The following is a 14,172-nucleotide window of genomic DNA, read 5'->3' on the forward strand; positions in this document are numbered from 1 at the left end:
AAGGCCACTTGATCTTGTATGTATTGATTTTCTATCTATCGAACCAGACAGCCGCAATGTGTTAGTTGTAATGGACCACTTTATGTGTTATGCGCAGGCTTTTTCCACACGGGATCAGAGAGCCCTGACTGTAGCAAGAACACCATGGGAGAAATATTTCATCCATTATGGTCTTCCAGCATGCATACATTCAGATCAAGGGAGGGATTTTGAAAGCCAGTTGTTGGCAACTGTCTTACAAACTTTGAGTCGCCAAGCAGCTGAATAGGGGAAACTAATGCCCGACGCGCTAGCTGTTCAAAACAAGTCCAAGCTTCAATTAAAGTTCCTTTATTTCTTATCAATCTTCAAATATCCAAAGGCATTAAAACATCTAGATGTGCATATAATCCACAAACAGCGATAAAATCCACAAGTTCAAGTAGTACTTCACAAGCAGCAAAAATGTTCAAAGCATGTAGCAAAAGAGTTCAAAGCAGCATTAGCAGTCAGCAAAAAGTAGGCTTCCTCCATCACCCACTCACTACTAACTCTCACCTAGCAAGTGAACAGGTGATGTTACAAATCACTACTGCCACCAACACCATGTGACCCAATTAGTGCACATCATTATGTAGGTGCGCCCAAGACTCAAGACCCAAGCCTATGCCTGTCCGCTACATTCCGGCCCCTAATTATTACATCATTACACAGTAATAATTACACATCCAACACCATAACCCAGGACACACAATACATCACAGATTCTCAATGAGGCAATACAACACACTCAAAGTCCATCAAAAGCCATTTTCTCCTTTTTTCTTCTTCTTCTGTTAGCCCATGGCCAGTCAGTCATAGGCCAGAGGTTGCCAGCACTTAGCCTAAATATCAAGCCGGTCTGTGACGTATGTCCGGTAGCGTTGTCAATGTCAAGTCAAAGACGTATTGTAGTCACATCAAGTTGGATCAAAGATGTTGTCATGGGTCAAAGGCCTCCTGAAAAAGGCATATCTTCGTGACAGGTCTGCATACAAGGCTGGTTGAAGTCTTAATCCAGACCTGACATACAAGCCCTTTCTTGTCTGACACAGCTGCTGTGACTCTGCCAATAATCCGGGAACTGCAAGGTGCAGTATCATCCACTATGAGGACCACGTCTCCAGGAATGAAGTTGCGTTTAATCCGTACCCATTTCTGGCACTGTTGAAGTTGTAGCAAATATTCTTTAATCCATCTTTTCCAGAACAGATCAGATATGTATTGGACCTGTCTCCATCTCTTACATGCATAGAGATCATTTTTCTGGAACAGACCAGGTGGTAAGCATGGATTGGATTTGAGAAAGAGGAGGTGGTTTGGTGTTAAAGCTTCCAAATCATTTGGATTGGTGGATTCCTGTGTAATGGGTCTACTGTTGAGGATTGACTCCACTTCACAAAGGGCAGTTTGGAGTCCTTCCTCATCCAAGTGCTGTGTCTGCAAGGTGGAGTTAAGGACCTTTCTGACAGAACGAATCAACCGCTCCCATGCTCCACCATGGTGCGATCCAGTCGGAGGGTTGAAGAGCCATTTCACTCCCTTCAAAGACAGCGCATCAGAGATCTTTTCCTGATTCCACTCTTCCATGGCTTGTCTCAGCTTGCGCTCTGCGGCCACAAAGTTGGTACCATTATTGGAACGCAACTCTTGAACCTGGCCTCATCTCGCAATGAAACGGCGTAAGGCGTTAATGAAAGAGTCAGTGTCAAGAGATGAGGCGACCTCAATATGTACAGCTCTAATCACCAAAGACGTAAAAATGACTCCATACCGCTTCACAAGACTTCTCCCACGCTTCACTTCAAACGGGCCAAAATAGTCCACTCCAACAAAGCTAAAGGGAGGTTTCTCAGGGGTCACTCTGCTTTCAGGCAAGTCAGCCATTTGCTGCTGGCCTACAGCTCCATGAAACCGTCCGCAGACCACACACTTTGACATAATGTTTATCAAAGTGCCAGCACCAGGAATCCCGTACTTCTGATGCAGCCTTGAGAGAATGTGGTTCCTACCACCATGACCCACCTCTTTATGGAGATGCTGTAAAATGAGATTAGAAATGTGAAGATCTTTAGCGATTATGACGGCATGTTTGGAATCTTCTGACATAACAGCCCTAATAAGACGTCTGCCAACTCGCAGCACATCTTCCTCCAGAACAGGATTCAACTTATATATATGGCTGCTCCATTTCATGCTCTATCCCCTTTGGAGGCTAGAGATTTCTTCAACATACCTTTTCCGCTGACAGAACTTTATTATTTGCATCTCAGCATCCTTAATTTCTCCTAATGAGAGAGAGCCATTACAGAACTCAACCCTGTGATGAACACCCTCACACTGAGTTGCATCAGATGCAGACTGAAGACGTGCCTTATTCTTTCTGCGGTGCAAGAGCAATATCTTGAACCTCAGGCTCCAACCCATCACCCTGATGAGGCAAGTCCAAGATGAGGTACAACTGATCAAATGGGTCAAAGGACCACCATCATAATCATCATCTGCTTGCAAAATGTCAATAGCAGCAGACACCTTGACTTCAGGGTCTTCATGTGGGAGTTCCTGCAAGTTCTCTGGGTTTACAGGCCACTCTTTCTCTGGCTGCATAAGAAATGCAGGACCAGATATCCATTCAGTGTTAATTAAACAAGGCTCTGCCCTCATACCTCTGGAAGCAAGGTTTGTGGGGTTGTGTGTTGTATTCACATACGTCCATTGGGAGGCCCTAGAAACCTTAAGAATCTCTGACACTCGGTTCGCTACGAAAACATGGAACCTAGATGTCTCATTATTGATGTAATTCAGCACCGATGTACTGTCTGTCTAAAACACTGAATCCAGAAGAGGTAGCCTTAGCTCTCTCCTCCACAGTCTATCCATGTGAGCTGCTACCACAGCTGCTGTCAACTCCATGTGGGGGATTGTGACTGGTTTTAAAGGTGCCACCCTGGACTTCCCCATTATGAAGGAACTGTGCACTCAAAAAAATAAAACATTGGATTTACTTAACCGAGTTATGGCAACCAGTCCCACGAAACTGTGTTAATTTAGATGTATTGAATACAGTTAACACAGTTTCGTGGGACCAGTTGCCATAACTCGGTTAAGTAAATCCAATGGTTTTTTTTTGAGTGTGCATATGTGAGCAACTGTTATACAGCGGCAGGTAGATAACAGCACCATACCCCTTCTCACTTGCATCTGCAAAGTGGTGCAACTGAGCAGTGGTTATCTCTCCAAAGTCAGGAGGTTTTAAACATCATCTGATGCTGATGTTGTCTAACAGGTGCAATTCTTTCACCCAGCCTTTCCACTCTTGAGCAACTGCTGATGGTATAGCATTTTCCCATCCTGTTCCCCTCCTGCACAGGTCTTGAAGGATCCTCTTGGCTATGAAGATGACGGGACCAAGGAACCCCAGAGCGTCATAGAAGGAGCTTACTGTGGAAACGATCCCTCTATGGGTCAAGGGTCTGTTTGGGATGGATATGCAGAACTTAATCGCATATGACTGCACACACCACCGCACTCCCAGTGCTTGCCCAACAGGCAAGGGGCCACAGTCCAGGTCTAGGTCTTTAACTTCCTTTGCCCTTTCCTCCTCAGGTATTACAGCCAGAACACTGCAGCTATTACTTATCCACTTTGTCAGGCGGAAGCTGCCCTTAGCGCAGATGACTCCAAAGTCTGTGTAAAGAGATATGGCTTCCTCTTCAGAGGGTATTGAAGCAAGGCAGTCATCCACATAAAAACTGTGTAGGATGGTGTCAATCACCTGCTGGCTGAAGTGTGCTTTATCTTCTGCACATTTCTGTAGGGCATAGTTAGCACAGCTCGGAGAAGACGTCGCCCCAAACAAATGGACGCCCATCCTATACTCTTGCATGCTCTGACTGAAGTCACCACCAGGCCACCAGAGAAATCTCAACAAGTCAGTATCTCTGGCACACACACCTGATGAAACATGGTTTCAATGTCCGACATCAACACAACAGGCTCTTTCCTGAACCTAGTCAGCACATCAACCAATGCATTTGTCAAGTCAGGACCACTCAAGAGCTGCGCATTAAGAGAATCACCTTGAAACAATGCTGCACAGTTGAAGACGACCCAATTCTTCCCCTTGGTAGGATGGTAAACCCCATGGTGGGAGATATACCAAACCTTGCCGTCGCTGCGCTCTAAGTCTGGCACTCTCTGCGCATAACCTCTGGATATGAGATCTTTCATGAAAACAGTATAGCTTTGTGAAAGTCTTTATCTCTGATGAACCGTCTCTTAAAGCTTAAGGCATGTTCCACAATCACACGGTTGTCAGGCATTCTTATGTCTCGGTCCTTCAAAGGCAGGACAATGCTGTAGTGCTCATCACTCAGTCATGGTCTCATTAGCCAACTTCAGGAACTTGGAATCTTCCCTTGATAGCCCCAGCTGCTCATCATGGCTGCTCTCAGGGAAGTCCATCTTAAACTGCTGCTTCCATAACTCATCAAGCATAACAACAGAAATTCTGTTGGCGGTGACTGTTGACAGACACCCTGGCCTTCCACAGCATTCTCTGCCAAGTGGCCCATTCACTGTCCAGCTGATCATGGTCTTAATGGCAAAGGGCCCATCACCAACACTCTGGATGACCTCCAGAGGTTCCAAGGCTCTGGGCATGTTCATGCCAATCAAAAGCTCCACTTGTGCCTCAATTTCTGGCATATGAATGTGCTTCAAGTGCGGCCAGTCATCCAAGTCCTGTTGCCTTGGGATGTTACACATGTTAACAGGCATTCAAGAACTAGAGACCAGAGGTTTAAGCTGTGGAACGTGGGGTGGATGCATTGCATGGTGAATGGTAGTGCCAGTCTGATGGAACATGGGTTGATTACCTTTTTGATGAGGAAGGGTCCTAGGTACCTGGGAGCCAGCTTGCAGGAGATGGTTCTGAGTGGCAGATGGCATGTGGAGAGCATGACTCATTGCCCCACCCAGTAAGTGGGCTCCTTAGATCGGTGTTTGTCGGCCTGCCTCTTGGATGCTAGGGCAGAGTGAATGAGTTTTCTCTGGGCCAATGGCCATGTCCTCCTGCAGTGGCGTATGAAGGTCTGGGCTGAGGGTACGGCGACCTCCTCCTCTTGGTTGGGGAAGAGTGGTGGTTGGTAACCTAGGGAGCACTGGAAGGGTGAGATACCTGTGGCAGATGAAGGAAGAGTGTTATGAGCGTACTCGATCCAGGGTAGGTACTTACTCCAAGAACTGGCATCCCTGGACGCCATGCACCTGAGTGCAATGTCCAAAGCCTGGTTTGCCCATTCTGCCTGGCCATTGGTCTGTGGGTGGAAGCCTGAGGTGAGACTACAGGAGGCCCTGATGAGTTTGCAGAAGGCCCTCCAGAACTGTGCAGTGAACTGAGGGCCCCGGTCAGAAACTGTCAGTGGGTAGTCCATGTAGGCGGAAGACGTGGTGGATGAGTAATTCTGTGGTTTCTTTGGCTGAGGGGAGCTTGGGCAGAGGAATGAAATGGACAGTCTTGGAGAAACGGTCAATGACAGTGAGGATGCATGTGTTGCCACCTGAGTTAGGGAGTCCTGTGATGAAGTCCAGGGTTGATGTGAGACCAGTTATTGAAAGAGATGTTGACATTGTTGGGTGTAAGAAAATCCCAAACTTCTCCCTACCACCCCCAATGTGATCCCTAACTGGAAAGATTTAACTGGACATAAAGTGGCTGGAGATAATGAGATGAGATGAGACTATTGGATATGTTGGGGACATTAGAAGTTAGACTGAGTGCTGAGAGTGCCCTGAAGCCTGTTTGTTCTCCCAGAGCCAAAAGGTGATGGAAGGCTAAAGAAAGAAATAGACCTCCTATGCTGAGTTCTGACCCTGTATCTGATGAACCTCAGGGAGAATATTGTTCCTCAGAACCTGAATTTGGATATTATCTTGGAGATTTAAACCTGACTGAGACCACTAGACCAGATACTCAGGAACCAGGGCCCGTAGAGCATGATGAGTCTGCTTTTGTTACAGCAGAGCCACAGGTAATAGAGATTGCTGCAGATTTACCAGTGGTAGAGCCTGAACTGACTGCTGATATGCCAGTCATAGACTCTGATTCTATTGCTGAGCTACTGGAAATAGACTCTGATCCAGCTGAGTCTGAGGTCGGAGTATGAATCCGCTGTGGATTGAGATGAGGCTGAGGTAGCTCTTGAAGAAACAGTATTGAACCCAAGACTGTGTGTCAGAGAATGTGCCTACAGTAGAATTAAATGTAGGGAGTGTTGATCCCCCATGTGTAGTTAGAAGATCTGAAGGAGAGAGAAAACCCTACTGAAAGGTTTACCTATGACACTTTAGGAGAGCCTACTAGAGAAACTGTGTTGATCCCTAAGAGTTGTAATGTCCATTAAGTTGCCATAGAAACTATTCAGTTTCCAGATCACTATAATAGATCGCATGCCTGGTGGTGTACTCCTCAAGCTTTATGTGGGACCTGCATTAAGTTGCCTAACCTTTGCCATGCACCTAGTGTATAGTGTAGCCTCAACTACTGTACCTGTGGTGTTTTATTTATTTATTTATTTATTTATTTATTTATTTATGGTGAACCTAGTTTGGTGTGCCATATATAACAGCCTGAGGGCATGCTGCAATTTGGTGGGGGAAGTGGGTAGGACTCTCTAAAATTAAGCCTCATTTTACCCATTTCACAGTGTTTGCATTACATAGCAGTAGGACTAAATTTCCCAGAATCATCTGTTGCATTTTTTTCTAGCTATGGCATGGTTTTTCTTTAAACCTTTTCACTTTAGACCAATCTCTAAGCTGTTTCATTAATAGTGGTTCACTACAAACCAATAGGAATTTAGATTTTAGACTTCCTATCAAAGTACTAGTTTTCCCGCTTGGAGGAAATATCCCAGAGTTCCCCAAGACCGAGTTGCTGGCTGCATCTTCTTCACTCTGCAGGCAAGACTAATGTTTGGAGACTTAAACTTTAAGTTTGGCCCAAATATTGTATAGCATTTAAGAACTGTGTATGTTCTGGTTATTTGTTTGTGCATCCGAGTCCGAAAAGTTTCAATTAATCGATGGGGAAGCTAAATTCCTCCTTCGACTACAGTAACGTGGTCCTCACCATAACTCAGTTTGGAAGCTAACATTAACCAAGGGTGAGTGGATTAGCCTGCTTGGCATGAGCTGGATTGTGAGTTCTTCAGAGACTGTGCATGTGCCGTGAGAACAAAGGATAAACAATGGACAAGAGAAATTCAGATAATGAGTGAATTGCCAGCGGTAGCCTGTGCAACCGACTAATCGAAGGCTTGGCTGGACATCTTTCTACTGCAAGGTTTGCTTCAGCGCACCATTGCGCATCTACAACACGAGGTTGAGTGAGTACTCTGACTTTAAAATTTAAACTAGTGAGGGAACGGCGACAGGGGACTGTGTAAAAGCAGCCTGCGCAAACTAGTGTGATTGCGACACAATCCCTTGATTATTACTGGATTATACTACATGTGCACCAACGCGATGACTGGGCCCCAACATGGTTAGCTCTATATTCTAAGCGCTTGGTTAGGTTCATATGGTGCCATCCTATCTCACTTGAACTTTCACGAATACTGTGGGTCACATTGTGATGAAGTTAGTGTGTTAAGCATAGTGGATTACAAACTTGCTATCGGTAGGACATTATTTCATATTGTAATTGATTCCTGCTGCAGTGCAAAGGGTGACCCCCCCCCCCCCTTGTTAACTAAATAATTGCATACTTTAGTTAAATGCCCTTGATTAGTTTTTCTTTTAAGAACATATTGTATACATTCATTTTGATTCCATTCTAAAGAGGCTTTGAATTTAACAAGAGTTGAATTGATACTTGTATCTCCTTTTTTTTTAAATGGTAAAAGGTAAAACAGGGTTACAACTGTGCAACTATTTGTCCTTTATTTGGCATAGGAGTATATTTTCTTTTTTTTTCTTTTTTTCTGATTTCATTCTCCACTCAATTTAATAAATAAAAAAATAGGAAAAAGGGAGCGATAAAATAAATGTTTGTTTTGTGTTTTCAGTCTCCTTACATGGTTGCAGAGTACTTCATATGTCATGCCAAGAATTACATAGTGTATGCCAGGGACACTGGTATCGTATTTCTTCAGTGGAGGCACTGCACTAGATATTTACTTTATTGACCCTGAAATAGCAGTTTATTACTTGCATACAGTGCTTACCATTCCTAATTTGAGTATAGAAATCCTGGAGTCCAGTGGTAGACAGTAAGTCTAGTAAATTCACCATCACCAGCTGGAAACCCAGGTTCCTGTTTGAGTGCAACCCCAGCATATGTTTAGACACTAGGGAAAAAGGGGTTACAGATTGTTTCCAAAATAATATGAGTGGGGTGACTATTGGTAGATCCAACACTCAGGTGCATCACACACCCATCCATCAGGTAAAACTCTATTTAATTTATTTGTGATCCGTTATTAGTTTAATTCCAGTCCCAATGTTGATGAAGTTAACTATTGCTATACTGACATTGTGATTTAAAGTACATACTTTTGAATTTGTGTTGTTTTTTTTTTTGACTGACCATTGAGGGAGTAATATATGAAAACCTCAGACACCTGAAGAAATCTGTCCATGGTTAGGACTCCCTCATCTCTTTGAGGATAATGAGGTAAGCAGCTTTACTTCACTTCATTTATGAAATGAATTGAAATATCAGAAATAATACTGATGAAGTGTCAGCTCCAGAGTAACACATGCAATGAGTTATATTTAAGTAATATTGCACAAGCATGAGCATGTAAAGCTTAAGCAAGAATGCTGTGATTCTGAATATCAGCATGGCTGTGATTTGACTGTCGGCACGAGTGCTTCAGGTTGTAGGCTGAGTGCTTCAGGTAATAACTGTGCACTCATATTCACTACAACAGCAAGTGAATGAATGTGAGTGTGATATTGCTTTTATAAAGACGGTTTTCATCTTAAGAAGTTATTGTTATTGAGCGCTTCATGGCCAACTCTTAACCTCCTGGCAGAGGAACTTTGAGGATTTGAACTAAAATATCCTGGCATTAAGCAAAATTCAACAATGATTAATTACACAAACTCATTTGAGGAAAAAACAGTCCTATATGTAATGTTAATGATGCTTGGTGATGTTAAAATGCTGCATTTTGTGAGCTGCTTTCATGCAGCCCTTCCAAACTACTTAAATCATGTTAACCATAAAACTCAGTTTCAGATTTATACAGTTTAGCTGTGATCTTTGGGTTCTTCTTTGGCTCCTTCACTGTCCGCAGAAGGCTCACGTGTCCTTCTTGGCAGGTTTTCGAGCATCCCAGACACTTGAAAATTTTATCTATCCCTGATTGCTGTTTAATTATTGATGTGTTTTTATATCCATGAGGTTATACAGGTCAACATCCATCTGTATGTTCACTGTTCAGTATTCTTTGGCCTCTTCTGTTTCCTTGGCATTGATGTTTATGGTCTCTTCGGAAAAAAGCCCTTTCCTCCTATAGCAGCATTTAGCTCTTCTAGTCTAGGCTGTGTGTGTGTTTTGTGGACATGGACATGATTTGTTTGGATTCTACATTTAAAAACAGCGAGACTCTTCACATACTGTCAATGCTGTAGTTACACAGGACTGAGTATACACCACTTCTATGGAATCATATGATTATAGTTTAGGTTAATTTTGAGTCTTGTAATTGTAATTCAGCTTTGAATACATTTGCTGCAATAATTATGTGGATATGGTTATGTAAACCCAGTTTTGGAAGAAAGACATGATTGTGTGATCCATACACTTCACTTCATCTGTTACAGAGATTAAAGTTTTCCAGAGGACAGACTTCACCTGTTCTGGGAAGAGGAAGTGAACAATTGGTTAAACATGGACTGAAGAATGCTAATTATGCCACATAAAAAGGACTATAATGAGTTTCATCAAAGTGGAATTGAATGGAGAAATACACAAATAATACTGATAAAGTTAACTGCAGAGTTATTGGCATGGATAACATGCAATGAGTTATGAAGTTTAAAAATATGGGTACATAGTGTAGTTTTGAGTTTAATTATTGACATTCCTATAATCAATATTTGATGGAGACTTGAAGACTATAACAACCTTGAACCTCTTCTTGTAATTTCCTATGGGGTTGGACATACTTGGATCCTGCACTACAATATTTTAAGCCCAGTTTCAACTGGTGTTGAAAAGATGCTTTGCATCCCCCCACCTAATTATGTGTTGCTTTGGGTTTATGCTTGGAGTTATTTGTTAAATGCTCTATTTACAGTGGAAATAAAATCTATACACCTCTAGTTAAAATGTGTGTTTTTGTAATGGCCAGAGAGAGTTTTGATTTATTCTCATTTATCTGCAGAAAATGTTTCAGGCATCCAGGTCTAATAAACTCAAATCATGCACTGAAACATTGTAGTACACTAAGCTCATTAGGTTTTAAAGGGAGATAGAACTGTGTCATTAGTGTACAATGAAGAGAGAGATTATGTTTCCCAGTGGGAGCACGTGCAATGACAAAAGGCTTTAAAATCAGACTGGAAAAGTAAAAAAAAAATTCTCTTCAAATGTAACCATATGGATAAGAAATACTTTTTGCAGGTCTTTGGAGAGTAAAGGTAACTTTAAATGGTAAGGAAATGTCCAAGAATATTAGGATTAAGTTTGTTTTTTAATGAGTTGATTACACACATCAGCTGATTATGTGACTTATGAAGTGAATTGGTTGGACCAGCTCTTATTTAGGGGTTTCACATGAAAGGGGTGAATACTTACCGTATGCACACTCCAGATTTCTGTTTTTCATCTTAATTATTGTTTGTGTCACAATAAAGCAACAATTTTCACCTTTAAAGCTGTAGGCATGTTGTGTAAATCAAATGGTCCTAACCCCCCCCCCCCCCCCCCCCCCCAAAAAAAAAATTTCATTTTAATTCCAGTTTATAATGCAACAAAACAGGACAAACACAAAGTGGGATGAATACTTTTGCAAGACACTGTAAAATCAATGTGGAATAGATCACAAATTTTTATTTCCATTCTATCTTCCAGAATGGAAAATGTTATTGATTTTGTGCATTCCCACCTGACTGTATTTAACGGAATGCTATGGAGCGCCAACTATGTGAGACCAGATATGACAGATAAGTCACAAGACAACAAGTCCATTGTTGTGAAAAGCCCAAGTTGAGACAATGGCTAGTTAGCAACATGGCACAAGTCGAGCTGCATCACTTTTCTGTTGAGAGAGTTGTCTTCCTCTTTCTGAACATTCGTGTTGTTCAAGCAAGGGTTATTTATAAGGTTTTACTTATACAGTGGGACTGCCATATCCACTGACTCACTCAAGCATACAAGCATGACCCCTAAAACTATACACTCTGCTAATAGACAGCATTAACCCCACACACCTGCTTTCATTTTGGACACTTACAGTGCCCTCCACAATTATTGGCACCCCTTGTAAAGATTCGTAAAAAAGTGTTAGAAAAAAATTCACCTTTTGGTGAAATAGCTTCATCTCACATTGAAAACATGAGAAAAATCCAACCTTTAATATAAATATGAACAAATAATTTGATGCCTGCAACACACTCAAAAAAAAAAGTTGGGACAGAGGCGAAATAAGACTGAAAAGTTTATAGGTGTCAGGTATGTGGTGGTAAATGGATGTAAGTGCAGGAAGCGTTTATTGTAAAAATAACAATTAGCAGGCATACAATCCAAATTGTCAGGCAAAATTGGAAATGGGAGACAGGAGAGAGTTAGGTGAGGCAGAAACAGACTGGTGTAGACAGAGACAGAAGCAGAAACCAAAATACAAGCATGAGTCAGTGAACCAGAAGAACAATGTAAACAAAAGGCTTGGTAAGGTAAGAGTACTGAGCGCATTACTTTGCAAAGTCTGTTCGATCGCAGTGTCGTTATCAGTGCATGCTGATTGTGCTCTAACCTGGGATAGTTGCATGTAATTGGTCCTCAGTACTGCTTCACCCAATACGCACACTATGCACGTTGCATAGGGCCCTGCAAACTCATAGAGGCCCCGTGGGGGGAAAAAAAAAACGTGACAACGTGACCGTCCGTCGCGCTGCTCGCACATGTCAGATTCCCAGTGCATGTGCATCAACCTAGCAAGATGAAGCGGAGTTATCCCTCAGGGAGTGAAAAAAGGAAAAAGAAACTGCATGAAAATGAACAGCGGGAACAGCCGTCAGGTAACTCTCCTCTCCGGGTGGGAGGGATGGGGCTAGTCGGTGTTTGACCTACATAACAGGGCGGTGAGCCCTGGGTGAACCCCGGATGGTCTCCGTGTGCATCTTGCTGGCTTCTACAATTTAAGTGTTATATCAATCGTTCTGAGTGTAGTTACAACTGCACTTGTACAAAATGGAAAGTACAAATAAATATTTACTAAGATTGAATTTTGTTTGCTTGAATAGCCCACAGGCAAATATAGATGCAGATATATTAGTGAATAAATAAAACTCATGAAATATTATGACAATGGTGCTAAATAATAATCTAAATCACCTACATTTTAAGTACAGTATCTGATGGTAAAACAAGTGCAGCCAATTTGATGGAGCTGAATTAATAGTAGCCTTATCTATATTTTACAGGTGCTATGCTTAAGTTTCTAACAAGCAGCACAGAGTCCAGCCAGTCAGCCAGTGGAGGGACAGAACCAGATAGGACAGGCACAGATGAGCCACCTTCAACCAGCACAGATGAGTCATATGCAGCTGCCTCAGCCAGTACAAGCAGCAGCACAGGTCCAGTACAGCCACCGTTGTCAAGTACAGACACAGGGGAAGAACAGGCAGCCTCGGCCACTATTCACACAACCACGTGTGCACAGCAAGCATCAGAAGCTAGCTCAGACCCTAAAGCAACAGTCTCTGCTCCACCAAATGATCCAGCAGACTGGCCCCCAGTCTTAACGGACTGTATGCAGACTGAGTTAGTGCGCAGAGGTCCGTTCAAGACAGGAGTAGATTTTTCTTACCCCAAAGACAAGTCCAGAAGAGGGTTCCATCCAGGATTATTACAGAGACGGCTGTCAAATGGTGAAATGTATTTATTTATATCTGTATAATTTATAAATTTATTTCTGTGTTTATTTGGAGTTAGACCAACAGGTGGTGACACTAGTGCAATATGTTTAAAGGGGGGATGAGTGGAAGCACTGGGTGTCAGGTGCGACTGTTGAACATTTTGGGGTTCAATTAAGAGGGCCCCTTAGCAGAATTTTGCCTAGGCCCCCATGGAGGTCTGAACCGGCTCTGCTGGTCCTTGAGGTGCACACTGCTCAGAACATGAATGCATGTGACTGAAGGTTCAAGGTGCGTCAGGTATGAACATGTGTGGATGCTTGCGGATTTGACCCCCCCCCCCAAAGAGCCCCCTCCTGGAGCTAAAACCCTCCTTGGATGACCCTGGGGATGAGGACCTGGCACTGGACACAGTTCCATCAGCACTCTGCTCTGGCTCGGGAAGGAAGTGGCACTGAAACATGGGCTTAGGTGGAGGTTTAGGTTCTGGTTTGGACTGGGTTGTAGATGCAGATGGAGGTTTAGGCATGGGTTTAGACATGGACATGGGCATAGGCCTGGACTTGGGCTCAGGCATTGGCATGGGCTTAAGCTTAGGTATGGTTCAGGCATAGTCATGGACATGGGCATGGACTCAGAGACCGGTCCAGAGTGACAGTCTTGTCCTCGCTGAAGTCAGCAGTGGGGCGACGATGTCTTTGAAGCCAAGTGGCGCAGTGAAGAGCTCATCCACCCTGATTCCAGGTAGTGTGACAAAGATGCCTTTGAAGCTGTATGGCAGGGTGAAGAGGTCGCCCTGTCAGCCTGTGGTGCTAGCTATGGGGCAGAGACTGTGTCCTCTGCCATTGCAGCATTGACCTCTGGCGCTGGCTCTGGAGCTTAAACCTCGTTGTCTGATGCTGTGGAGTTGGCTTTTGGCACTGGCTCTGGAGCAAAGGCCTCCTCCTCTGCTGCTGCGCTGGCCTCTGGCATATTAGCCCCCCTCCCCCCCCCCCAAAAAAAAAAATCCATGGCTCCTCCTTCCTGGAAGCTGAGAAAAGAGAAACAAACCTATCAGAGCCACTG

At 43.4% G+C, this 14,172-nt stretch overlaps 1 protein-coding gene across 1 annotated transcript in view; it reads left to right on the forward strand.

The window, feature by feature from the left end:
• LOC132886246 (carcinoembryonic antigen-related cell adhesion molecule 20-like) overlaps positions 1–840 on the forward strand; it is a 37,497-nt gene extending 36,657 nt beyond the window's left edge. Inside the window, exon 6 of the mRNA XM_060920804.1 lies at positions 820–840. Within this exon, the coding sequence (XP_060776787.1) occupies positions 820–840 (21 nt within the window). The remainder of the gene's footprint in view (positions 1–819) is intronic.
• Positions 841–14,172: the final 13,332 nt, after the last annotated feature.

The sequence above is a fragment of the Neoarius graeffei genome, chromosome 5 (assembly GCF_027579695.1).
Source record: "Neoarius graeffei isolate fNeoGra1 chromosome 5, fNeoGra1.pri, whole genome shotgun sequence".
Taxonomy (NCBI): domain Eukaryota; kingdom Metazoa; phylum Chordata; class Actinopteri; order Siluriformes; family Ariidae; genus Neoarius; species Neoarius graeffei.